The following is a 25,848-nucleotide window of genomic DNA, read 5'->3' on the forward strand; positions in this document are numbered from 1 at the left end:
TACATAGTGAGACCTATTTCAAAAAGCCATCAGTGCAGCAGTGGTGGTCATGAGACATTGTGTTGAAAATGAACTATACAACTCGTGGGGAGGGGTCAGGGAAAACCGGGGAGAAAAGGAGGGAAGAGGTGACACTTTCAAAGGAAATGCACTCACTACCTGACTTGTACACCTGTAACTGTACATGACCTTCACAATAAAAATAAACGCCCAGACAGAAACGCCCAGGGCTGTCCTGCATGCATGCGGCAGACCCCAGCCCTCCCGAGTCAGGCCCCCACTCTCGCTTTCACTCCTGGTGGCCCTGGCTCCCTGTCTCGCACAGGGGCTGGCCTGTCAGCATTTGCTGCTCGAATGGCTCAGCAGCTCCTGTGTGACAATTTGCAGCCCATGTTTGGGGGTCATTGGGTGAGACACCCCGTCTTTGGCTAACACCACCCCATGTCTGTCCTCTAGCTCTGAGTTAAAACATGGTGGCCAGCCTCCCTTTGGGATTGGGTTCTTGGCAAGCGGGCCTTGGTGCGGGGTCTGGCCAGCCATGGCCACAAGGCTGTGTCTTTGCAGATGTCTGCTCCCTGCCCGTGTCCGAGCTCATTACCGTGGAGGAAACGGACGCCCACGGGAAACACTCCGGCAGCGGCCGCTGGCAGAAAATGGAGAAGCCCTACGCGTTCACAGGTGACCCGCCTTGGGGTCTCCCCCATGGCTCCTTCGGCCCATGCAGGGACAGGAAGGACAGGGCGGGCCACGGGTCAGCCAGCCCAGCGGGTGGCTCATTTACCTCTGTAGAATCTTCCTGTTTTCCAGGATCTGCTGTTAGTTCACCTTCAGGCTGTTGACCAGCCTTTGTCGTTTTCTTTATTTGATTGTTTTTAACTGATTACTAACTTGTGTGTGTGTGTGTGTGTGTGTGTGTGTGTGTGTGTGTGTGTTTGAGGCGAAGTCTCATGATGTGTAGCTCACACTAGTCTTGAACTTGCGATCCTCACTCAGGCTCCAGAGTGCTGGGATTATAGGCGTCTGCCATCATGCCCAGACTCTCTTCTTTGTTAGTCCCCTCTGTGGCTTAGAAGGTCTGAGAAGTTTCCCTCATGTTTTTGTAATGTGCGTTGGGAATCCCCTCACCAGCGAGAAGGACGCGAGCTCCTGGAGAGTGGCTGTCACCAGGGCTGTGGCCCCCCTGACCGGGTTGCTTTCTGTGCAGTGCACTGCGTGAAGAGGGCGCGACATCACCGCTGGAAGTGGGCGCAGGTGACCTTTTGGAGCACCGAGGAGCAGCTGTGCCAGCTGTGGCTGCAGACCCTCCGAGAGCTGCTGCAGAGGCTGAGTACGTGCACTGTGCGTGTGCGCGTGCGTGTGTGCTCTCCTCCATGCTTCCTTCTGGACCTCAGCCTCTGCTTCTGTTCCCAGCAGACAGGCTTCCCTCACATGAGCAGAGCGAGGCTGCAGCCCCCCCGCTGGTCAGGAGACACAGTTGTACACTCCTGGGACCTTCTTTACACATGCACACGCACGCACACACGCATACGCACGCACACACGCACGCGCACACACACACGCACACGCACGCACGCACACGCGCAAAGCTTGTCCCACTTACACTGTGTCTTTTCTCTTTCCATAAAATAGGAAATTTTTTTTTTTTTTGCCAGTCCCGGGGCTTGAACTCAGGGCCTGGGCGCTGTCCCTGAGCTTCTTTTGCTCAAGGCTAGCACTCTACCACTTGAGCCACAGCACCATTTCTGGCTTTTTGTTTATATGGTACTGAGGACTTGAACCCAGGGCTTCATGTGTGCTAAGCAAGCACTCTATCACTGAGCCACATTTGTAGCCAGAATAGGAAAGTCTTTATCATCATCATATTTCACATTTAAGAATACTTAGGGATGTTACTGTCAATGTAGCTACTCAGGAGGCTGAAATCTGAGGATTGATGTTGAAAGCCAGCTTGAGCAAGAAAGTCCATGGACTTTTGTCTCAGATTCACCACCAAAAAGCTAGAAGTGGAGTTGTGGTTCTCACCATAGCTATGAGTAGCCTGCTTTCCTCTTGGTTGTAAGAGTGAAAAAGCTCAGGGACAGAGTCCAGCCTCTGAGTTAAGCCCCAGAACTGGAGCATGCGTGCACGCGCGCGCACACGCACACACGCACGCACACACACACACACTCTGAGTCGGTAGCAGAGTGCTTGGGTTTGTTATGGTCACTGGCTTACGTGATGGCCTTGTTTGGCAGCCTCGAGACCTAAGCACTTACTGGTGTTCATCAACCCCTTTGGGGGCAAAGGCCACGGCAAGCGGATCTACGAGAGGAAGGTGGCGCCGCTCTTCACACTGGCCTCCATCACCACCGACATCATCAGTGAGTGCGTGTGCCTCCGTCCCGCTGGCACGGGGCGGGGACGGGGGGGGGGGGGCACCGGGCGTGAGCCCACGGGAGCCTCCATCACCACCGACATCATCAGTGAGTGCGTGTGCCTCCGTCCCGCTGGCACAGGGCGGGGGGCGGGCAGCACGGGGCGGGGACGGGGAGGGGCACCGGGCGTGAGCCCACGGGAGCCTCCATCACCACCGACATCATCAGTGAGTGCGTGTGCCTCCGTCCCGCTGGCACAGGGCGGGGGGCGGGCAGCACGGGGCGGGGACGGGGGGGGCAGCACGGGGCGGGGACGGGGGGGGCACCGGGCGTGAGCCCACGGGAGCCTCCATCACCACCGACATCATCAGTGAGTGCGTGTGTCTCCGTCCCGCTGGCACAGGGCGGGGGGCGGGCAGCACGGGGCTGGGGGCGGGCAGCACGGGGCGGGGACGGGAGGGGGCACCGGGCGTGAGCCCACGGGAGCCTCCATCACCACCGACATCATCAGTGAGTGCGTGTGCCTCCGTCCCGCTGGCACGGGGCGGGGACGGGGGGGGGCAGCACGGGGCGTGAGCCCACGGGAGCCTCCATCACCACCGACATCATCAGTGAGTGCGTGTGCCTCCGTCCCGCTGGCACGGGGTGGGGACGGGGGGGGGGCAGCACGGGGCGGGGGGCGGGCAGCACGGGGCGGGGACGGGGGGGGGCACCGGGCGTGAGCCCACGGGAGCCTCCATCACCACCGACATCATCAGTGAGTGCGTGTGCCTCCGTCCCGCTGGCACGGGGCGGTGGGGGGGCAGCACGGGGCGGGGGGCGGGCAGCACGGGGTGGGGACGGGGGGGGGACACCGGGCGTGAGCCCACGGGAGCCTCCATCACCACCGACATCATCAGTGAGTGCGTGTGCCTCCGTCCCGCTGGCACGGGGCGGTGGGGGGGCGCACCTTCTACGATCGAGGTAGAAGGAAAAGCAGGATGCAGAATTGTGTGTCGGGGACCCAGGCACCGAGACCTCCCTTCCGCGTCGTTTCCACCGCGACAACAGGAGAAACACAGTGGTAGCCGTGCAGAGTTCACTACCCTCAAAGAAACGATTGCTGACAGCGAAGTCAGCCGATGGCAGGTGTCACCCCGGGACGTCCCCCAAGGAGGACAGTGCTGGCCCTGGCAGAGGGGGCGGTAGTCAGAGCTGAGGGGCCGTTTCCTCTGGAAGGCCTCCAGAAAGCCTCCCAACCACACCGTGACCAGTGACGGAATGGCGTATGGCCTCTTACCTTCGTGGATTCCCAGATGTGTGTATAAACCATACCCTGTGATGTTCCCCACAGTTACCGAACACCCCAATCAAGCCAAGGAGGCTCTGTACGAGATGGACGTGGATGCCTATGACGGGTGGGTAGCTGTTCTCCCGGTTGTCTGCCGTGGATCCAGTGGAGGCCTCCCACCATCTCCTCCTCTTCCCCCTCCTTTCTCCTTTCCCTCTCCTCCTCCAGCTCCTTCCCCTCCTCCTCCTCCTTTCCCTCATTCTCTTCCTTTCCCTCCTCCTTCTCTTTCTCCTCTTGCTCCTCCTTTTCTTCCTCCTCTTCCTCTTCCTCCTTTCTCTTCCCCTTCTCCTTCTCTTCCACCTTCTCCTCCCTTCCTCTTCCTCCTCCTTTTGTGCCATTATTGGAGCTTGAACTCAAAGCCTCACAGTCTACTTGGTTCTTTCACTCAAGGCTGGTGCTCTACCACTAGAGCCACACCTCCACTTCCTGCTTTTTGCTGGAAGATTGGAGATTTGTGTGCCAAGGCTAGTGTTGAACCTCGATCCTTAGATCTCAGCTTCTTCAATAGCCAGAATTGCAGGTGAGAGACACCAGTGCCCAGCTGTAAACATGCTTCTTATAGCAAGTCCACGAAAGGCAGCGATGTGGAGGCTCAGCCACCGCTGTGGGGAAGACGCGGTTGGGCAGCCCTGGCTTCCTGTTCAGGCTTTTGTCGGATGTCTTCATACAGTTCAGTGTCCACACAGGAGGAAGCCAACCCACTGTGGGGCTGCCTAAAGTTGCAGTGGTGTCTGTCTGTAGTCCAGTGTCCTGCTGTGATAATGTGGCACTAATGATGTTCCCTGGTTGTTGTTGTTCTTACTACTCTTATTTTGGTGGTGCCGGGGTTTGAACTCGAGGCAACCATTCTGCCACTTGGGCCATAGCTTCAGCTTGTGGCTTTGTGTGTGGGATAGGAGCTGCAGTTATTTATGCTGTGCCTGTACCAACTTGACCTCAGGCCTCACGCTCTCACCCTGTCTTCTTATTCATGGCTGGTGCTTTACCACTTGAACCACATTTCCAGTCTGGCATTTTGCTGAGAACCTCACAGCCTTGTTTATCCAGGCTGGCTTATCCAGGTGGTCTCAGCTTCCTGAGTCGGATTGGTCAGGTGGCACCAGGCTCTGAACATGCCCTCTATCTTCTCTAGGGTCACAGGATATGTCTCTGCACACACACACGTGTGCATGGACACACACACACGTACAGCTCCATGCTGCTCACACAGACCCTGTCATCTCCAGCCCCAGACAGCACACCTGCCCCACCCCTCAGTCTGGGCTTCTTCTCCTCTCCTCCTGCTCTTGGCCCTGCCCACTCAGCCCTGACTCGGTCTCCCCTCTCCTATGTCCAAACCCGCAAGGCCACTCCCAGGGGTGACAGTGCCATGCGCAGGAAGGCCGCCTGTGGGTGGACCAGAAGAGGACAAGGACCGGTGGTAGGCTCCTACCCGCTGGCCGCCCCACGCCCACCTTTAGGAGACATGCAGCTGCTCGGCTCTGCTGTGCTGCCCAGCAGGCTTCAATCTTCAAGAGTTTAAGGATTTTCAGTTGTTGCATTGTTTTTGCTTTTACTTTTTATTGTTGCAGTGTTGAGGCCTGAGCCCAGGACCTTGTGTGTGTTAGCAAGCGCTCTGCCATGAGCAACACCATTGGAGCCTGAGTTATGAGTGTTTTCAGCTGCTCACACCGGCGTTCACGGTGCTGCAGTGCCAGGGTCCGGCAGGAGAGCAGTTGGCGGAGCCGCCACCCTGCCACCCAGGGAAGGTTCAAGATCACCTTCTCAGACACCTGCTAGGCCCAAACTTGCAAGCTGCCTCCTGGCACTCAGGTCCCCGGTTCCCATGGGCCGTGGGGGGGTCTGGCTTGCTCGTGTAATCCTTCTAGAGAGGGAGAGATTGGGAGCAGTGAGGTTAGAAACCAGCCTGAACAAAAGTACATGAGACCCCATTTCAGCCAGCAAAAGCGGGGAGGTGTGACACACATCAACCATCCCAGCTACACAAGAAACAAACAGGTGCACCAGTGTCTAGGCTGACCTGGGCACAAAACAGTCTTTGCAAAGTCACTAAAGCAGAAAGAGCTGGAGGTGTGGCTCAAGTGGTAGAGTGCTTTGCCTGGCAGGTGCAAGGCCCTGCGTTGTACCTCCAGGACCACCGGAGCCGGGGCGAATGCGTTATGGGCTCTGGTGTGCTGTTGCCCTCCCCAGTATCGTCTGCGTGGGCGGTGACGGGATGTTCAGCGAGGTGCTGCACGGTCTGATCGGGAGGACGCAGAAGAGCGCCGGCGTGGACCAGAACCACCCCCGGGCCGCGCTGGTCCCCAGCCCGCTCCGCATCGGCATCATCCCCGCAGGTACGGGTGGGACCCGGGGCCAGGCTGCCTGCGCTGCCCAGCCCCCGGAGGAGGCCGCCTGGGCTGTGTGTGTGCGCGCGCGCGTGTGTGTGCGCGCGTGTGCATGCACACGCACGTGCACATGTGTGCAGGGCAACACCCTTCCTGCTTGGTCTGTTTTTGTCCAATGCAGATTTAAAGTCAGATTCTTGCACTTTCTGAGCTCGCGTGCACGGGGCTGGTGCTCTGTCACGTAAGCCACCTCTCAGCCCAGTTCTTTGGTGGTTTTTTTAGAGGTGAAGTCTTGGGGATTTTCTGCCCACGCTAGCAAACTGATCCTTTGCATCTCAGCCTCCAAAGTAGTTGAGGATTACAGCCTGAGCCACCAGTGCCCAGAGCAGCGCGCCGTGCCCAGCACATCCTGATCTGTGGTCAGGACCGTGGCTGTTCGTGTGCTGAAGGATCGCCGTCTGCCTCGGGCGTGTTCTTCGTCTCGGGGGAGTCCTGTGGGGGCCCCGGGGAGGAGCGCGCCTCCTGCCGTGTGGACTCGTCCTGTGCCATGAGAAGACCCTGGCGGGGAGACCTCAGGGGCACCCCTGCGTTCAGACCGCGGCGTGGTTCCTCGTGCTACCTCAGTGTCCGCCACGGCGCCGGGACCACGGCAGGCCTCTGCTTCTCCCTCTCCCTTGACCTCAGTTCCCAAAGGTGGAGGAGCAGAGGGAGGGAGCTGAGGGCTCTGCCCGGGGCAGAAGAGCCGACCTGTGGGGGGTTGTGGGTCTCCAGCTCCACTCCACGCATGCTTGCCGGCAGCCTGGTGCAGCATGCTCCGCCCTGGTGGGGGGCCTCTCAGCAGAGGATGGCCTGCTGGGCGCCTGCTGACTGGCCTGTGAGCACACTGGGCGAGAGTCAGCTCACACACTCGTGACACACTCATATGCATGCTCTTACACACACACGCCCGCCCTCCAGGGCCCGCTGTCTTGCCATCTGCGGCTGGTTCCCAGGGAGCTGTGATTCTGTCAGTGACCTGGACATGAGGCCATGTCCCCGGAGGACAGCAGGCCCCTCCCCGCCTGTCCCTGTTCTCTGCCTCCTTGCTCACAGATCTCAGTCGTGGCACACGCGGCCCCGGAGGCTCCACGTGGAAGTGGCTCTCTCCCGAAGACATTCCCCTTGGGGCTCTCTGAGCCCATGTGGTTTTCTATGCCTGTGTTTAACTTCGGCAGTCCGATGGGATTCTGGTGCATGCTTGTGGCTCACGCCTGTAATGCCAGCTATTTGGAAGGCTGAGATCCAGAGGATCATAGTTCATAGCCAGAACAAGTGAAAAAATTCACAAGACCCCTCTTAGCTATTTGCTGCATACAGTGGGCGCACCTTCGCCCTAGCCACGAGGCTGAGATGATTGTTTTGATTGTGGGTCCATGCTTGCCCGTGAGACCCATCGCCCCAGAAGAAGCTGTGCACAGCGGTGCGTGTGCCATTCCATGAGTGCAACAGGCAGGAAGCGCATCCCTGCCCCCCACAACCAGCGCAAAAGGAGCTGGGGCCTGGCCCACGGGGCCCCAAGAGGCTCCTCAGGTCACTCAGGACCAGAGACGGCAGGCTGCCCGCGTCCGAGGCAGAGCCGGGGCCTGCGACTCAGGCCGGCCCGGGCCAGCCCCGGCCAGCTGCTGTGCCAGCGGCCATGCTCTGCGGTGCCGCCGCTCTGTGCACACGCCCGTGCGCTCCAGGTGGAGACCAGGCGTCTGGACAGCTCGGCCCTCAGCCCCCTCCGGGCGGTCTCAGGCAGGACTCAGGGCTCACCGGGGTGAGCTGGGGCCTCAGCGCCACCGTGTCCAGTACGGGGCCTTCCTCACCCTTCCTGCCTTCCCAGTGTGCTGACCTGGCTCTCCCCCGCTTGGCCGTGCTCTGGGCAGTCTCGCCTTGCTTGCGAGCCGCTGGTGCCTGCCATGGAGGCAGCGCGTGGCCCGTGGCGTGAGGAGCCCTGCGCCTGCCACATCCATCTCGCAGGAGAACCGCGTTCCTCCTCACGCCAGGCCGCGGGAGGAGGAGGCAGGGGCCCGGGTGACGAGGTCTGCCCCTCCCCTCCACAGGCTCCACAGACTGCGTGTGCTACTCCACCGTGGGCACCATCGACGCCGAGACTTCGGCCCTGCACATTATCGTTGGTGAGTCAGGTCTCACGTGGGAGCCGCCCCTGAGGGTCCTGCGGCCACCCTGCTTCCTCCCGTCCTCCCTTGCCTGGCCCTCCGCTCGGCACGAGGCCCCGCCCGGCCCATCGCCGCCTTCCCCAGCCACCCCCGGGCCAGGCTGCGCGGGCAGCCCAGTGCAGCCTCCCGCACGTGGGTCCTCCGTGGTTCGTGTCCTCCCTTGCTCTTGACCTCAGCCCACGCTGTCCCGAGCTGCCACTCCACCCCACCCGCACCGAGACTGGCTCCCACGGGCTTCCCAGCCCGCTTCCCATCCTGGGTGACGTCCCATTCCTTCCTGGGAATCTGGGCTCAGCCGGAGGCAGGAAGGGACCTGTGTTCCTGGGGGGGGCTCCCCAGAGCCCCCAGGACGATGCCAGGACCCCGTCCCTTTCTCTGTCCCTGTTTGGAGCAGGCCACATCTTACCAGCAATGTTTTTTAAATTGTGACTATGAAGGAGGGTGATAGTTACACGAGGCAGGTAAAGAGCACATTTCTTTTGGGACGGTGTCACCTCTTCCCTCGCTTCTCTCCGGGTTTTTCCCTCCTGAAAGGTTATGTCTAAAGATGTCTGTCCACTGAGTTTATACTTTGCCTTGGTTTTTGAGGCAAGCCCATCCTGCGTGGCCAGGCTGGCCTCCACCTCTCGGTTCTCCTGCCTTACTCTCCCGGGGGCCGGGATTACAGGTGTGCGTCACCCTGTCTGCTGACCGTTCCTTCAGCCTCAGCCCACGGGGGCGCGCTCTTGTCCCTCCCCACAGAATAGCTCTGGAATAGTTTTGGAAATCGGAGCCACGTTCTGCTGTCTGCATCGTGGCGCTGAAGCTCCCCGCTGTCCCCCGTCCCGGGCTCAGGGGGCAGAGGGGTTCCCTCGCGGGTGCTGTCTGGGGGCAGGGGGCGGGCGGAGGGGCTCCCTCACGGCGTCCCTCCGTCCCAGGAGACTCGCTGGCCATGGACGTGTCCTCCGTGCACCACGGCAGCACGCTGCTGCGGTACTCCGTGTCCCTGCTGGGCTACGGGTTCTACGGGGACCTGATCAAGGACAGCGAGAAGAAGCGGTGGATGGGGCTCGTCAGATACGACTTCTCAGGTAACAGGGATGGGCGCTAGCGTGCCGCCGCCCTGAGCCGCCGCACGCCGGGGCACGCGCAGGCGTCGGTGAGCCGGGCCGAGCGCTGCACACACAGGGCGAGTCCACAGACATGCAAAGGTGGACGCCCTGCGGGCAGACAGGACGGGAAAGGCCTGCCTCATCCGCAGCCAGCGAGGGCCGGAGGGGCCTGGTCTCGAACTTGGGTTGGTATGACACACATCCTGGTCTCGAGGCTCACTCAGACCAGGGGGTGGCCCCTGAGACACACCGCGTGTGTCCCAGTCACAGGCTAAAGGAAGGTGAGCATCAGGAAATTCATGTTCTCATCCCCTTTGGGCTGTAGAGGTGAAGCGGTTTTGTTTGTGTTTTGGTGCTGGTCCTGGGGCTTGAGTGCAGGGCCTGGGCGCTGTCCCTGAGCTGCTTTTGCTCAAGGCTAGTGCTCTGCCGCTTGAGCCACAGCGCCCCTTCTGGCTCTTTTGGGGTACTTCATTGGAGATGAGTCTCAATCCTACTAGGCTGGCTTCAGACTATGATGCTCGGATCTCGGCCTTTTAAGTAGCTAGGGCTGCAGGCGTGAGCCACTGGCACCTGTCTAAAGTTGGTTTTGTGGTCACTGGGAGCATAGCAGTCCGTGTGACAGTGTTCACTGTGGAGGAACCTGGCTCGAGATGCTGAGCTCGAGCGCAGCGTGTGCGTGTCCCCACCGTCTCCAGTAAGGGCCCTGCCTCAGCTTCCAGAAAGAGCCATTGTGCCTGCCAGGTGCCCATCCTGGGTCAGGCTTCTTCCCAGGCCAGGGACACGGCCTGGACAGGACCGGCAGGCCCGCCTCACATCAATGTCCCTGGGCAGCTTAGATCCCACACCGGGGCTGCGCAGAAATGCCTGTGCCGCGCCTCCTGCGCCCTGGGGGAGTGCAGGAGCCGAGTCTCAGGCGGGCTGAGGGCTGGGGCCGCGTGTGGGGTCTCACCAGGCCGTGTCCTAAAAGTCTACGGGCCGCACCACAAAGCGGGGCTCGCCCGCGGATGGGGGAGGCAGGCCGCTGTGAGCAGGCAGGCCTCTCGTCCGGGGGACTCTGCAGCCCCATGAGGTGGCGGCGGCGGTGACCTGCGGCGTTCCCTCTGCTGCTCTGTTCCAGGCATGAAGACGTTCCTCTCGCATCACTACTACGAAGGGACCGTGTCTTTCCTCCCGGCCCAGCACACCGTGGGCTCTCCCCGGGACAGGAAGGCCTGCCACGCGGGGTGAGGGCCTTTCTTTCTGGGTTTGCCGCAGGGATGGGCAGTGCTGGGTGGTGGGGTGGCCTATGGGGTGTCTCGGGCTTCTCAGGCACTGCCACCCCGAGCCCGTGCGGACCCGATCCCCTGGCTGAGGGAGGCATGGAGGAGGCTCTGCTGCGGGCTCTCCCAGCTTGTGCTGGGGTGAGGCTAACGTCTGTGTGGTCTCCTTTTGGGGGTTCCTTCTGCCCCTCTTGAGGTCTGATGAAAGCCACTGTTCTCAGCAATCCATGCAAGCCGAAGCCGAAGCCCCGTCCTTCTCCCAGAGGAGCTCCTCGGAGGTGGCAGAGCCCTGGCCCGCTCTGGCATCCTTTGGAAAGGGGGCGGCCAGCAGGAGTGCAGGGCTGGACAGGCAGGGCTGCGGGGGCCCCCCGGAGCCCAAGTGTCAGGAGCTTCACCTGAGCCTCCGTGGGTGGAGCGGCCCTCGGCCAAGCTGGCCAAGGCCTTCCTCAGACCACACGTGGCACTCACAGATCTTAGGAAAGGATTCGCAGGTGCAAATCCAAAGCAGATGTAATTTTGAGTTCTCAAAATGAGCATGCTAAGAGTTGTTCTCAGCTGAGTCTTGGGTTCTGTGAAGAGCCCAGCGCAGGGGCTCCGTTGCGCAATGGAGACGTGTGTTCTTGCTTTTCAGATGCTTTGTGTGCAGGCAGAGCAAGCAGCAGCTCGAGGAAGAGCAGAAGAAAGCCTTATATGGCTTAGAAAATGCTGGTAACCCCCCCTCCCCCGTCTAATCCCCGTGTCGGCCCTCTCTGCATTGACTTTTCTGCTGCCCATCAGCCCTTTCCTCTCTGCTCTGTTAGACCACACGGTCCCTTTATCTCTAGCTCCAGGCAGCAACAACTTGTTGCTACTCAGCAGACTTTGGGAAGATAATCCCGGGGAGGGCCACGCACCGGGAGGCCAGCCAGGCTCCTTGTGGCCTGCTCTGCAGTATGGCAGTCAGCAGGTGATCAGGTGAAACTCCTGCTTTCCTGCCAGTCACCCACCGTGCGTGGCCAGCGGGCGTGGCCTCCCACCGGTGGCAGGTGATTTGTGGACACCGAGACTGGAGTGTCATGCATTTTCCACATGTTATGAAGCAGCATTAAGCTTTTTGTTTTCTGTTATATCTGGGGCTCGAACCCAGGGCCTCAAGCTCTCCTCCCTTGGCTTACCACTCGAACCACACCTCCAGTCCAGCATTTTGTTGGTTAATTGGAGATGGACCGATTTTACAGTTGGTTAATTTTAAAGGCTTTTTTTTTTTGGCCTGGTCTGGCTTCAAACTGTTTTCCTCCAGGTCTCAGCCTCCTAAGTAGCTAGGATTGCGGGGGTGAGCCACTGGAGCCCAACTATAAAATATTATTCTTTTGATTTTTTTTCAATTATTTTAAACGTGAGACCCAGTCTCACGTCACCGGCCATCCACACAGATGTTCAGCCCTTGGCGTGCGCTACTGGTCCTGCTTCTAAATCACAGGCCCAGTGGATGCCGGTCTGCCTGGCCACACAGGAAGTGGCCTTCAGGTCCTGAGGCCAGCGGGCAGCTGCAGGGTGGGTATGTCAGGCCGGTGACCGTGAGCTCGGGAGGTCTCCATGCCGTGCTGGAGCGAGCACAGCAATCCTGCCCCGTCTCCTCAGAGTGGCTGCCGTGTTCCTCGTAATAGTAACATCTGCCCGGTTCTTTGTGCTTCAGAGGAGGTAGAGGAGTGGCAGGTCGTCTGTGGGAAGTTTCTGGCCATCAATGCCACAAACATGTCCTGTGCTTGTCCCCGGAGCCCTCGGGGCCTCTCCCCAGCCGCCCACCTGGGAGATGGATCTTCCGACCTCATCCTCATCCGGAAGTGCTCCAGATTCAACTTCCTGAGGTTCCTCGTCAGGCACACCAACCAGTGTGACCAGGCAAGTGGGGAGCCCCACACACCCCCCCCAGCCAGCCTGCCACACAGGGACTAGAACATTGCACCAGCCACTGCTAGTAGCAGGTGTCAGCCCCGGGGCGGAGCTGTGACTCGCGGTGTTAGCGGCGCCCGGAAGCCCCTGCGTCTCCGGTGTGGCGTGGTCAGGTCAGCCGGTGGAGTGGCCCGAGTCAGGGCCCGTGGCCGCGGTGTGCTCCTGGGGACCGGCCGCGGAGCTCAGCTTCCCTGCCTTGTCCTCTCCCCGCAGTTTGACTTCACTTTTGTGGAGGTGTATCGCGTCAAGAGGTTCCAGTTCACGTCGAAGGCCCTGGAGGACGGGGCCCGCGGCCTCGGGGGGCCGGGGAAGCAGCGCTTCGGGCCTCTCTGCAGCGACAGCCCCAGCTGCTGCTGCGCGGCGGCCCGTGGCGCCTGGAACTGTGACGGGGAGCTGCTGCACACCCCCGCCCTCGAGGTCAGGTGAGCGCGAGCCTGGCGGCATGGGAGACCCGTCACCCCAGGCTGGAACCGGATGGGCCCCCTCCCGCCCCGCCCCGCCCCGCCCCTCAGCGACACACCCCGGGCCAGCCCAGCTCTGCGCTGGCGTCCTCTCTCCCTCCTCTCCTTTTCCTTCCGCTACATAATTCACAAAGCAAACACAAGTCCTGCTTTCGCGCGGCCCTCCCCAGGCCTGGGCCAGGGGACACGCCAGATGTGTGCTCAGTGCTGGGGGGGGCAGCAGGAAAAGGGGGAGGAGGAGCCACAGGAAGCTGCGTGTGCGCCTGTGCGGACTAGGGCGCCCGGGCCCGGCGTGCGGACTGGGGCGCCCGGGCCTGGTGTGCCAGGAAGGACTCGCGTGGGAGGGGCGGAGCCAGGCGGCTGCCACACGGGTTGGCTTTTGTTTGGCTGGATTCTTTTTTCTCTGCACTGGGATTTGAACTTGAGGCCTGGTGCTTTCAAGGCAGACACTATACTGCTGAGCCACACCTCCAGCCCTTTTTCGACGGGTTTTCTTACCCATGCTGGGATGACAGGCATGGCCGCCGTGCCCAGCCTCTTCCGTTGAGAAGGGCACCCTGACAGCCTTGCTCCAGGGCCGGCGCACACCCCCTCCTCCCCATCTCAGCTGGATGGCATGAGCCATCAGCACTTGGCTTTTTTGCCCCCCCCCCTTTTTGTGGCAGTCACTGGTTTTAAACTCGAGCCTCACACTTGCAATGTACTTGAGCCGTGCCTCCAGGGCCCATTGCTTTAGCTGTCACTCGGTCAGTCTTAGGCGTTCTGCCTGGGGCGGCCACTGCCTCCCGAGCATCTGGGAGGAGAGGCGTGCGCTGCTGGGCCCCACCGGACGTGGCGTTGAAGCCGGCCGTGTGTCTCTGCAGGGTCCACTGCCAGCTGGTTCGCCTCTTTGCTCGAGGAATCGAGGAGAATCCTAAGCAAGAGTCACCGAGCTGAGGAGCCGCTCTGTGCAGCCCGGAAAATTCGAAAATCAAGAAAGGACTACAGCTCAATTATGTTCAGACAGACATTTACATTTAGAAGTTTATTTTTGATAGTTAAATCTTGATTTTAGGAAAAAAATGCCTTTGTCAACAATTGTAAGTAGATACCTGGCATTCTGAGTTCTACGAAATCTGCGTCCCCGGCGCTGTGTCCCGGCGGGCAGTCCGGCCGGCTTTGTGCATCCTCCGACGCCAGCAGTGAAGATTCCCAAGCAGCCCACTCGAGCCGCTATTGCAATAATTCCGGGACTTGGCAGGAACTGGGCCGCAGCGTGTGGACACGGGTGTCCACCGGCCACTTTGCAGTGACGTTTTCTGGAGCTGTTTGCAGCCAGGCTTTGGAAGCAGATGTTGATCTCCGCCTTCGCTGGACGCTCTTGCCGTCAGGAGGTCACTCCGATATCCTGTGTGGCACGCGGAGACAGCAGCACAGCGCTCCAGAGCGTGTCCTCATGCCGAGTGTGCTGGAAATGGGCCACGTGGCCGTTAGGGACCAGCGAGCAGCTGGCACCCCGGCCGAGGGCCACGCTGAGGCTCTGTGCTTGCTTCCAACCCCAGCTCCAGCAGCAGGTGACAGGGTCTCCCCAGCTCTGGCTGGGTTACTTTGGTGCAGGTCTTGAGTCGTCATGGACCATATTTGTTCTTCTCTTCATCCTGGGTTCTACATATTTATTGGAAGCTCTTTCCTGTCAATCAGAGGAGTGTGGGCGGGTGGTGTCCTGGCTGTTTGTTTTGTCTCTAGCAGAAGGGATGGTAGCTTCCTGTCTTGGCCCTGAGGCTGGAGACCAGGACTTCCGCTGGGCCCCGCACCCTTGTTTGTTTCCAGCCCAGTGTGTATGGTAAGATTTACGTCAATTAGTCTCTCTGAAGTACAAGAATATGCAGCTGAAACTTGATGTGCGAGAAGGTGCTGTTAGAGGAGTGCTGGATGTGGGCCCTGGCAGGTTTGACCCGGGGCATTTATTCCGGAATCCCTTGTGTGGATTTCCATTAGAAGCTGATGGGAAATGTCCTCTTCATCCCTCAGTCCCTCCCAGACAGAAGGGCAGCCATAGAGGGCCTCATTCAAAGTAATGGAGGTTTCAGCGATGTGTCCATTCACGTCTGTGCTGGCTTGGGGGGGTGGGAGGGGGGATACAAAGGTGTAAGACTGGCCGGGCCGGGCCCAGGGCCAGGCAGCCCCGAGCAGCCTCCGCCCACTGGGCCAACAGCCTCTGGCGTATCCCACAGCGGCTCAGGCAGAGCCCGCGCTGCCCTGCCAGGGGCCCACGGGCTCTGCACACGGGCTCCCCCTCCCCCCCACGGCTCCGCCCAGAGGCTCTGCTAACGCCCTGCTCCAGGCCGGCACTGAAAAGGGAAAGCTGGAGCTGTGGCAGGATGCAGTGGGGTCTGGTGCCCTGAAGGCCCTCCGGCCTTCAGCAGGAGGCAGGAGGCAGCCACTCACATTCCTGGCCCATTTCTTATGCAGCTACTCGGCCCCACACTGGGGGTTTGGAGACCGGGGACTGGTGTTAGATAGGGAACACGGGAGCCTTTGGAAGGGTTTGTCCATGTTTTAACTTCCTTTGTGGCTCACTGGTGCAAAATAATCAGCCGCATTCATGCGTGGTAACTCATTCCTGTTTATTCGAGTGTGGAGGTGGCGGGGCTGCGAGCTGCCGCCTCCGCCCCGCCGCAGCCCTGTGGCTGGGGAGTGAAGGCCCGCGCAGGGCAGCCTGGCCTGCTTCTACTTTTGCTGGTTTCAAGACTAGAAAATGGTGTATTGCACCAGAGGTGTTTGAGAAGATAAAAATAAAGTTACTTTGGGCAGCAGGTGGCATTTTATTTCTTTTATTTGCAAGTTCTCTTTCTCAAAGCAGAGTACTTTTTTTATTTATGAAAACACACGAGTGAAGTTTAAAAAACAAGACCAAGTGAGCAAAGGTGTAGCTGCACCTTGCTGAAAATGGGTGGCGCCCCGACCCCCACGCTCCCGTGGCCGAGGCTCCCCGCCTTGCCCTCACAGCCCTCCATTCTCAAATCAGGGCATCACTTCCTGCTTTTCAGGGTTGGACAGCTTGGTTTGGAGGTTATGCTATTTGGGGAAAGAAACAGACAGTGTGTTCTCAGAAACTTCTTTTTGCTGGTGCGGTGGGTCTCCAGCTACACGTGCGGGTTGGGTGTGGGAAACTCCTCTGCCACCTCCAGAGCTGGTTGCGGCGGCCCATCCCCTTCCCCCCTTCATGAGCGAGGAAGGCCGGGGCGTGGGGAGCTGCCTCCCTGAGCAGCCAGGGAAGGATGGACGCGCTGCAGAGGGGAGGGGAGGAGGTGGCTGGGTGGAAGCAGGGTGCTCTAGGAAGGCTGTCCCTGTTGTGTTCCTGCACAGTTGCTGCTGTCCAGCAGGCTAGAGGAAGTGGGGAGGAACATGAGCAGTGAGAGCAGGGATAAGCTAGATGGACAGATGGACGAGTGGGAAGATGGGTGGCAGGATGTAAGGGGGGGTGGGCTGACAGGTTGATGGATGGATGGACGGAAGATGAATTCAGGACAGGTGGATGTGTGAGTACAGGGAGGTAAGATGTGTAGATGGGAGGGGAGATAGATGGAAGATGGGTGCGTGGGGGTGAATGCAGATGGAAGGTAGATGAAGGGTGGGTAGACGGATGCTGGATGAGTAGGTGGGTTGGTGGAGTGTGGCAAGGGTGAGGTGGATGGAAGATGGACGGGTGAGTGGATGGTTGGAAGATGGATGGGGAGAGAGGGCGAGTCGATGGAAAATGGATGCGTGCGTAGAGTGAATAGATGGGCGAGTGGGGAGGTGGGCAGGGGATGGAAGGATGGGTGGGGAGAGTGGACGGACGGAACGTGGATGAATGGGTAGGTGGATGGAGAGCAGATGAACAAGGGATGAATGGATGGCCAGATGGGTGGATGAGTGGGTAAGATGGATGGAAGACAGGCGGGTGAAAGATGGGGGTAGGGAGGCTGAGTGAATGGGTGGACAGCAGATGGGTAGGTGGATGGATGGGATATGGAAATGTCCAACTTCACGCAGCCACACTCAAGGTGCACTGTCTCCAGCCCCCTTCCTTGGGAACAGGACAGCCCCTGCCCGCTGGAGCTCACGTGCTCGGGGGATGAAGGGCGGTCAGCACCATTCATTTTAGAAGCAGGGTCTTCTGCCCTGCTGGGGTGTCAGTGTGGGGATCAAACACGAATGTTGCCAGGGCCCATCTTCCCACAGGATGTACAGCTCGTGGGAGCCAGGACCTGTACCCTGTCTCTGCCTGGTCTCCACCCCCTCAGCCCTCCCCAGTGTCCTCTGGTCATCCCTTCACTATCTGGCCTCTGTCATCTGGGACTCGGGGCCCACCTTCCGCTCGCAGCCCCCTCTCCCCCCGCCAGGCCCTGCTTTCCCCCAGTCCACCCCGGTGGCCTCCCCTCCTAGCCTGCTGCCCTTGCAGGAGCGAGGGGGTGGGCAGGGACCGGGGCTGCCCAGCTGCTGGGCCACACACATCCAGAACCCTGCCAAGAACATGGTGGGCCTTGCCTTGGCACAAAGCATTTTAGGTTTATTTAAATAAAATTATAATGTATACAAGACTTTCTTTAAACAAGGTTTTCTTTAAAAAAATGTGACGGAGGCTTCTCCCATCCGTTCTTCATAGAGGACAACCCTTAACGCCAGCAACCATTACGTACAGCTCAAAATAGACTCAGGCTTCAGACATACAAAAGGTAACATTCAATCTACTTCGGTGACTAGTCATAGAAATTAAATACCCACCCAGACTTACGCCACCTGCAACAAAGCGCGGTCTCCCTGGCAGGAGGCCCAGAGCCTGGGCCTAGCCTGCCCGCCCCGTGGGCTCCGCACCAGGACCTGCTGGCAGTGTTGGCTTGGGCTGCCCTCGTCTCCCTGGCCGCCAAGGGCCACGCAGTGGGGCCGGGCACCTGCCATGTGGTCAAGTCTTCATCTCCCTTTCTCTGTAAAAGGGCTCAAACTAAACCACTCTGCCTCTCTCTGCTCAGGCTCCCCTCCGGCCTGCGAGGGGCACTGCCGCGGCTCTGGGCACAGATCAGGGCTCACCCTGCCTCCCCACGGGCGCCTAGAGCTCCCACGGGTGCTCCTTCCCCGCCCCCTGCACGGGAAGCTGTAGGTCCCCCCGCAGGGCTCCTCCTCCGTGTACGAGGCTGCCGCTTCGCCCTGGCCCACGCCATGCCTGTGTGGCGGGGAGCCTTCGCCCTCCAGGGTGGGGTGTGTGCTTGATCTAGCCGGTGGGTGTGTGCCCCCGTTCCCTCCCCCCAGCAGGAAGCCCCTGGGATGAAGGGGTCACCATCCAAGCCATAGGCCTCACACCCAAACCAGCAAATGAGGATCGGAGCAAAGGTAAAAATTACATCTGAAAAATGATACAAAAATAAGAAAAACAGCTTGCTCTCTGTAAAAAATATAATCTGTTTCTTCAAAAAAAAAAAAAACAACAACCCACAATCTTAATGACGTCTGGAGGGCTCGGTGACCCACCCTGCAGGGGCCAGGCTCCGCGGTGCAGGTGCCCTGTTTTTGATGTCCCACACGGGCGTCCCAGAGGAAATGGCGCCTCTGAGCTCAGGCGTCCGCAGCGCTCGGCTGAGCGCCAGGGCTTCCCTGGCGGAGCCGGCCACAAGAACAGAAATACTGTCAGATGCTAGGGTGGCCCCTACGGTGGAGGGCGCTGCCAGGCTTTCCCGGGGGCCCACAGCCTGCCTGGCCCCGGCCTACCCCATCCATCAGCCAGACTCCAGCTGACTTTCACCTGAGAGCAACCAAAGGGCAGAGCACCCGAAGCCTTGCCGGCACGCTCCGGCCTTCCGAAGAGCCAAGTGCTGAAAAGATGTGCTTCTACCTGCACGCCCCTCCCTCTGCCACGGGGGTGGTGGGCCAGGACCGGACCCCCTGGGACCCGAGGGACCCTCCTCACCAGCCCCCATGAGCCAAGCTCAGAACACAAGGCGGTGCCTGACCCCGCCCGGGGCCAGCGCTGAGGGTCAGCGAGGCACCTGGGTCTCACTGAAGGCCGAGAGAGACCGCTGGCGGTTTTGGAGGCCATGGAGGGGCCTCCGTGCCCCCGCTCACCATCGCCAAACCCACAGGAGGGACCACAAACCCACTGTGCTATGGCTTTGATGGGGACACACCTCTGGCCTCGGAGCGCTGGGGTCAGCAGCGCCTCTTTGGCTGGCACTGGGTCTGCACCCAGGCCAGGGGGAGAACGAGGAGCCGTGCGCGCGGGGCCTGGAGGCGGCGTCCTTCCAGCAGGCCCCAAGGATCCTTTGCACGCCCGTGTGGCCCGTGTAGCCTAAAGTGCTTCACCCCGGCGGGGCAGCCCAGCCCCTCCCAGAGGGGGGGCAGAGCCCGGCCAACATGTGAGGAACGGCAGGTCCAGGGGGATTATTGCAGAAGACCAAGCGGCGGCGGCGGCGGGTCGGTTCCACTACCACGCTGTCTGGAAGGGACCCGCGGCGCCCGTCAGGACTAGCTGTCGCCACCGGAGGCTGCCGCGGCTGTGATCTTCATGTACTGCCCGAAAATGGTCTCGAAGGCCTCATCTCTGTGCACCATGGCGCCGAACACCAGGGGCTGGTGGGAGGGAGCGTGTGCCTGAGCCCGCTTCTGCCAGGCTGGACAAACAGAACTGGCGCCCATGCCCGAGCAGCGAGCAGCCCTGCGGGGCCTGGGGACAAGAGCAGCTGCCCAGGCCACCCACGACACAGGGCAAGGGGCGGGAGCCTGGGCCGCTGGCCAGCGCCTCCCTCCGGATGGCATCACCCGTGGCCCCCATGCGGCTGTGCTCTCCGGACCGCACTGAGGGGCTGCGGCGGGAGGGAGGCACCGGCCCAGCCAAAACTATACCAGGGATGCTCAGAGCCCCACCCCAACCCCTAAGGAGCACCGGCCTGGCACTTACTTTCTGGGTGGATGGTGTTGAAACAGCGATGCCCATGCCAGAGCCCGGGAGGACGGACAGGACCTTGTACTGAAAGACAATGTGGGCCGTGACCACAACCCACCCCCCCGGCACCTCAGACACAGAGAAGACGACCTACACAACCCTCCTGATCTTGTCACTGAGCAGCAAACCAGTTAGTGGCCTGTCCCGCCAGCCCAGGCGGCCAGGGCAGCAGATCCCCGAGTCTATGGCACAGGGGATCAGGCTGCTCTGGGAGTGCCAGGGGGTGGTTCTGGGCGACAGCGCAACAGCAAGCAACACACCACCCACAACACCCAACAGTACGCCCTGCCCCTGCACAGCAGTGTGAGCCAACAGCCCTGGGTTGCAGGTGGCGGTAGAGGGGACGCGAAGGCTGGGCACCCCACCACCAGCGCCCGTCGGGAGCCAGCGGCTGAGTCGCTGAGCCACACCCAGCCGCGCGCCTGCGGCTCACACCAGCCTGCCTCTGGGCCAGGAACAAAGTCTCCAGAAAAGCTGGTTAAGAAACTGCCCTCAGACAAATGGTACATGGTCTCCCTGATAAGTGGATGCTAAATCCAAAATGTTAGGTGATACGACAAAACTAACAGGACTTAAGAAACAAAGAACTCCCAGTCATCTGGTCGAACCACTACTAAATATCCCCACGCTGCTGATCACATGTATGGTGTATAACATGTGAACACCCGTTATATGTTATAGACTGTGATAGACAATTTGCTCCAGGAAAGCTAGAATGAACTTGTGACTTTAAATGAGCATCATTATTCCACAATACTGTGAAATTCTGGAAATTATGTAATCACTTAATCACAATCAAAAAAATAAAAAGAACCTCGGGGAAGGTAGGGAGGGAAGGGATGGTAGGGGGAAAACAATGGAGGGGGTAACAATGTTCAAGAGGAAGTGTACTCATTACCTCACTCATGTAACTGTAACCCTCTGTGTTACCGTTTATTTTTTTTACAATAAAAAAAATAAATACATGGAAAATAAAATGAAAAAAAAAAAAAAGAAATTGCCCTCAGGATACAGTGTGCCCACTTGAAGCCAGCATCTATGCCAGGAGTTTGGCAGCAGAGATGGAGGGGGCAGAGCACCGTGGCAGAGCTGCCGCTGGGGCTCCAGATGCTCGGCCAGGCAGGCGGCCTCCCCGCCCCGCACGCACCATGAGGGCCCAGCGCAGGGGCCGACCACCAGAGAGCGGGGAGGATCTGCGGTGCAGGCCGCGGTGAGGGACGAGTATGGGGAGTGGAGGATGTGGGGTGCGGGCCGAGGGGCATTTGTATCTTTGACGGGTTCTTCTAGGCGAGCTGTAACACTGGTGGTGGCCCCAGTGCTGTGAATCACCCAGTAAGCCCTGGCGCATGGTGACCGGTGAACATTGGGGGGAGGGCACCCACCTTCTGGATGTCGGTGATGTCCACCAGCTTGATCACTTTGTTCCTCTTCGACGACCCAGACCTGGAGCTTTCGAAGCACAAGTAACTAGATGGGGAGGGAACGCAGAGTCAGCGGGCGGCACCCGAGCCGGGGCTCCTGCTCAGGACTGCTGCCTCCACCGCCCTGTGGGGTGGGCAGTGACCCACCAAGCACAGCGCCTGGAAGAAAGCTGCAGACCTGCTCTGTGCGAGAGCTGGGGCTTGCTCCCGCGGGCTCCCTGGAAGAGGTGAGGGGCCTGGGGCTGGCCAGTGCTCTCCTGGGCCGGGTGCTTTGGCTGGGGGAACACAGGGGGCTCGGGGCCTTGACCGTGGCAGGCACTGGGGGACGGGCAGCCGGGGGCCTTGCAAGCTGTCTGCTGGGGGGGAGGGGAAGGTGGGGGTGACAGGAGTCCCTGTCACGCATCCTTGTCTAGCAGAAAAGCCCAAGCCATCTTTGGGCTGATGCATCTTAAACGTTCCGGAGTGGGCCCTGAGTTTCAGTAGGTCACTGTGTCTCTCCCCTTCCTAGGACGCTCTGCTGCTGACCCCCTTGACAGCCATGGTCCCTGGGGCTCGAGAGGGTGGGTCAGAGGCAGGGTGTGGCCCTCCAGCCCACACAGCCAGGTGGAGCAGGACAGGGAGACCAGGCCCGGCACCGCTGGACCCAGCTGCCTGCCCAGGGACCTGGGAGACCAGGCCTGGCACCGTTGAACCCAGCCGCCCGCCCAGGGGCCGCCCAACTGCCCACCCAGGGCCCGGGAAGCCCTGCTGCGCCCCACTCACTTTTCCGTCACGTACAGAACCCCGTTCCTGATGTAGTCCGTGGGCATCTTGCGGTCTCTGTTTATTAGGCAGCAGCGCCAGCCATTCTCACACACTAGGGGAGAGAGCCGGCCTGAAGGCCCTCGGACGGGCGCGCCCAGCCCATGCCCACCTCAAGCTGGGTTTAATCAGCGCGGATTTTTCCAAGACACATTGCAGCCCCCACCGACAGTCCACCCATCCGTGCGTGGGGAGGCAGACCCAGCGGCCAGGCCTGCGCGCACACACACACACACACACACACACACACATAGTCTATCGTGAGGCGTGGCCAGTGGAGTGAGGTGTGTCGGGGAACGCGCTTGCTCCTCAGGGGCGTGTGGGGCTGTGAGCGCCCGGCCCACTGTGAGGTGCAGCCTGCCGCCGCAGCCCTGGGTGCGACGCAGCCCTGGCCAGATGCACAGACGGGGGCTTTGGGCTCTCGTCCCCGCACCTGTACCTCCCATTCTGGGGCTCCACCTGGAAGACTGACCAGAGGTCAGCTCCACAGGCACCGGCTAATGGACACCTCTGGCTTGTCCACACAGACCTATGTGCCAGGACACATCCAGCCAGGGGCAACTTTGGGCCAGCACCCCACGTTCTCCAACACTGACGTGGGCAGAGCTGAGCCTCACGCCTTGGCATCCTGGCCCTGCTACCTGCCGCGCAGGGAACGGGGCCTCCTCAGGCGGAGGTGGCCCTGGCTCCCGCGCCACCTCCCCGGGAAGCAGATACGCGCTCCTTCGGCCAGCAGCCAGGGTGAGGTCACCCTCCAGGAGGGGCCAGGCCTGGGCCCCGCTCCCATCTCCCATGTGCCTGTCTGGCTCCCGACGCGGCCCCCACGTACCGGCCAGAGGACGCTCGTTCTCCGTCAAGTTAAAGATTTCGTGGAAGTTGCCCTTCTTGGTGCTGTGGAAGCGGCCCACCTCTTCATCTTTGCTCAGGCCGGCTGGCGCACTGGACACGCAGCTCCGTGACGAGGCCGTCTGCAGCTGCCAACGGCACCCAGGGCGCGGGTCAGGGTCTGGGGAGACGCAGCTGGCCATGTCGGGGTGCGGGGGGGGCACAGGGGCCTCCCTGCCCACACCAGCTGCAGGCCCCGGCCAGCTCAGCAGCTTCCAGTCCACACGTGGGGGTGGAGCTCCCAAGGCCCCTTCCAGAGCCGGCCCTGGCCGCACAACGCCCCACCCTCCCCCGCCCGAGGCTCCGGGCCAGGCCCGAGCCCCAGCGCACGCTGGCCGAGGCCATGGCTGCCCGGCGCCGTGGAAACCCTAGAGCACCAGCCACAACACAGCAAGGGCACCGCATCAGGTCACAGCAGCCGAGGGGTTCACAGGACACCGTACCTTGTCACACCCTGACAGCTGGCCAGAAAGGAGACAACAGACACGTGACCACCACAGAAGGAGAGGGGCGCGCGGGATGTCTGAGCAGAGCGGACAGACACACGGCCCGCAGGCTCTGGCTTCACCCTAGCTGCCCTGGCTCTCTACAGTGGCGGGAGGGGCTCCTCCCAGGGCTAGCGGGCCCCAGCATGGGACAGGACGGACGCCTGGAAGCCACAGGGCCAGGATGGGAAAATCTTCCATGTCCACTGTCCTGAGGACCCCCAAATCTGCCGACATCACCTTCCCCAGGGGCAGAGGTGAGCGGAGGACTGCGGACGGGCCGGGGACACCCCGGGTCCCCCCCGCCCCCTCCCCAGCGGCAGCAGGCTCACCCTGCGGGACACGGGGGCGCCGGCGCGCTCCTTGAGCTGGGGGTCTGTGGGGAGACTCCGCCACACGATGTAGGGCGTGTCGTACTTGGCCCGCAGCCTCGGGCAGCGTTTGAAGATGAAATCGATGAGGAAAAACTTGATGCCAGCATACAGCCCTGGGGCGACAAAGACCCATCTCACCCAGGACCCTCGGGCGGCAGAGCCTGTGGGGGCTCAAGCAGGGCGGCGGGTGGCGCAGCCACGGGGTGGGGCTGACCGGGCAGAGGCCCTGTGGGCCAGCACTAGTGAGGGACGCGGCCTGGCTGAGGGCGACATCATTTTATCATTAGCCCAAACCCACACCCAAGTATACACTCACACCCACACTGATCACGGAGCAGAAGATAAGCACAGAAAATCACGACCCTCCTCCTAAAGGGGACCAGAGACACCTGGCCGGGGCAGGTCAGCTGGGCAGGGTCAGCGGGGGGGGGGGGGAGGGGGGGGGTGGTAGGGGGTTCTCACTGAGGGGTGGGCAGGGGGGCCGGGGGTTCTCACCGCAGGGTCAGTGGGGAGGTGGGGGGGTAGGGGGTTCTCACTACTGTAGACCCTTTCCTGGGTCAAGCAGTCCTGTGCCAGCCCAGGTCCGCAGAAGGAAAGGGCAGCGATCGCACAGACACCCCGCCCCCCCCGGGCATTTTACTGGCACTGGCTTTGGCTATTTCCCTCAAGCCACCCTGGTTTTCCTGGTGAGGACTGAAGTCCGAGGACCTGTCAGGACTCCGGGACCCCCAGACCGTGAGGCTCTTGGACTGATGCCCCTGCTGGGGTCTGGCCGGTCCCTCACCGCATCCCCCTGCGTGGACTAAGGGCACAAAGGCGGGAGGAAGGGTACAGCTTCCCGAGGGGAAACGGGCTGAGGGGACAAGGGGCCGACCCGTCCGCGCAGCCTGGGACGCGGCCCTGGCTTTCCGGATCTGACCAGGGCCGTCCTCCAAGGTCTGGGCACAGCCGTCCCTGCCACAACACACACCCCAGCCACAGGCCCAGCCCCCCTTCTTGTTTTATTATTTATTTATCTGACGGTCATGGGTCCTGAACTCTGGGCCTGGGCGCTGTCCCTCAACTCTTTAGCTCAAGGCTAGCGCTCTACCACTTGAGCCACAGGACCATTTCCGTTGTTTTTTTTCCCTGCTTATATGGCGCTGAGGAATCGAACCCAGGGCCTCATGCATGCGAGGCAAGCGCTCTACCACTGAGCCACCTTCCCAGCCTCCCAGCCACACTTCTCGCCTATGATCTGAGACCTCTTCTGCAGTCAGACTCCCCGAGGATCCACCCTCACCCCACTCAAGCTGGGCCCCAGGGGCCTCCAAATGCTCCACACCCACACCAAGTTTGGCCTGCTCCTCGCACACACCTCCCCAGCTTCTTGCCGTTCAATGAATGCTCCCTCATGAGCCCTTCCTTCCCCCAGGCTCCCCTGCCTGCCTCCCAGCCCTCCCAGATCTGAGTCTTGCTTTCCCACAGACATCTGCCCCCCAGACTGAAATGCTGGGGGGGGGGGGGAGGTTGTGTGTTCAGAATCAAACTACACCCGACCAGAACACAAATGGCACGTGCCCACGCAACTGCCTCAGCACCACCACCATCTCCTCCCCAACAGGCCAGGCAAGGCCACAGCAGTCCTGACAGCCTTCCTCCCTTCCCTTGGTCCAGCCATCTGCTAATAAGTAGCTCTGCCTGCCTTCCACCCAGGCCCACAGCCCGTGCCCCACCCACTCCTCCCCAGGCCACGCCCACTCCCGCCAGCCCTCTACCACAGGCCACGCCCTCCCAACCACAGCCAGAGTACCAAGACCACCAGCTGAGGTGTGGACAGAGGAGTTAACAAGCAGCCCAGAGGGTTAGAGGTTAAGAGCAGGGCGGGCTGTGAGGGGCACAGGTGACAGGTAGAACTGGCCACAGAGGCCGAGGAGGTGTCCGCAGGGAGTGACACTTCGTCACCATTTCCTTGAAGGACTCTTCCTTC

At 60.9% G+C, this 25,848-nt stretch overlaps 2 protein-coding genes across 4 annotated transcripts in view; one reads left to right on the top strand and one right to left on the bottom strand.

Moving 5' to 3' along the window:
* Cerk (ceramide kinase) overlaps positions 1-15,750 on the top strand; it is a 28,515-nt gene extending 12,765 nt beyond the window's left edge. For both annotated transcript variants that reach the window (XM_042697968.1, XM_042697969.1), the window contains exons 2-13: positions 565-678; positions 1,205-1,327; positions 2,235-2,360; positions 3,688-3,751; positions 5,875-6,020; positions 8,096-8,170; positions 9,130-9,282; positions 10,421-10,526; positions 11,194-11,270; positions 12,238-12,443; positions 12,708-12,916; positions 13,819-15,750. In XM_042697968.1, the coding sequence (XP_042553902.1) occupies positions 565-678; positions 1,205-1,327; positions 2,235-2,360; positions 3,688-3,751; positions 5,875-6,020; positions 8,096-8,170; positions 9,130-9,282; positions 10,421-10,526; positions 11,194-11,270; positions 12,238-12,443; positions 12,708-12,916; positions 13,819-13,891 (1,472 nt within the window). In that variant the 3' untranslated portion in view covers positions 13,892-15,750. The remainder of the gene's footprint in view (positions 1-564; positions 679-1,204; positions 1,328-2,234; positions 2,361-3,687; positions 3,752-5,874; positions 6,021-8,095; positions 8,171-9,129; positions 9,283-10,420; positions 10,527-11,193; positions 11,271-12,237; positions 12,444-12,707; positions 12,917-13,818) is intronic.
* Positions 15,751-17,467: 1,717 nt separating this feature from the next.
* The window catches only part of Gramd4 (GRAM domain containing 4), a 68,692-nt gene continuing 60,311 nt past the window's right edge, over positions 17,468-25,848 (bottom strand). For both annotated transcript variants that reach the window (XM_042697983.1, XM_042697984.1), the window contains exons 14-19: positions 23,838-23,992; positions 22,965-23,109; positions 22,097-22,190; positions 21,296-21,380; positions 19,869-19,937; positions 17,468-19,540 (exon numbers count right to left, since the gene is read on the bottom strand). In XM_042697983.1, coding sequence (XP_042553917.1) covers positions 19,436-19,540; positions 19,869-19,937; positions 21,296-21,380; positions 22,097-22,190; positions 22,965-23,109; positions 23,838-23,992 — 653 coding nt within the window. In that variant the 3' untranslated portion in view covers positions 17,468-19,435. The remainder of the gene's footprint in view (positions 19,541-19,868; positions 19,938-21,295; positions 21,381-22,096; positions 22,191-22,964; positions 23,110-23,837; positions 23,993-25,848) is intronic.

This window comes from Dipodomys spectabilis, unplaced genomic scaffold (assembly GCF_019054845.1).
Source record: "Dipodomys spectabilis isolate Male_0828 unplaced genomic scaffold, ASM1905484v1 ptg000230l, whole genome shotgun sequence".
In the NCBI taxonomy this organism is placed as follows: domain Eukaryota; kingdom Metazoa; phylum Chordata; class Mammalia; order Rodentia; family Heteromyidae; genus Dipodomys; species Dipodomys spectabilis.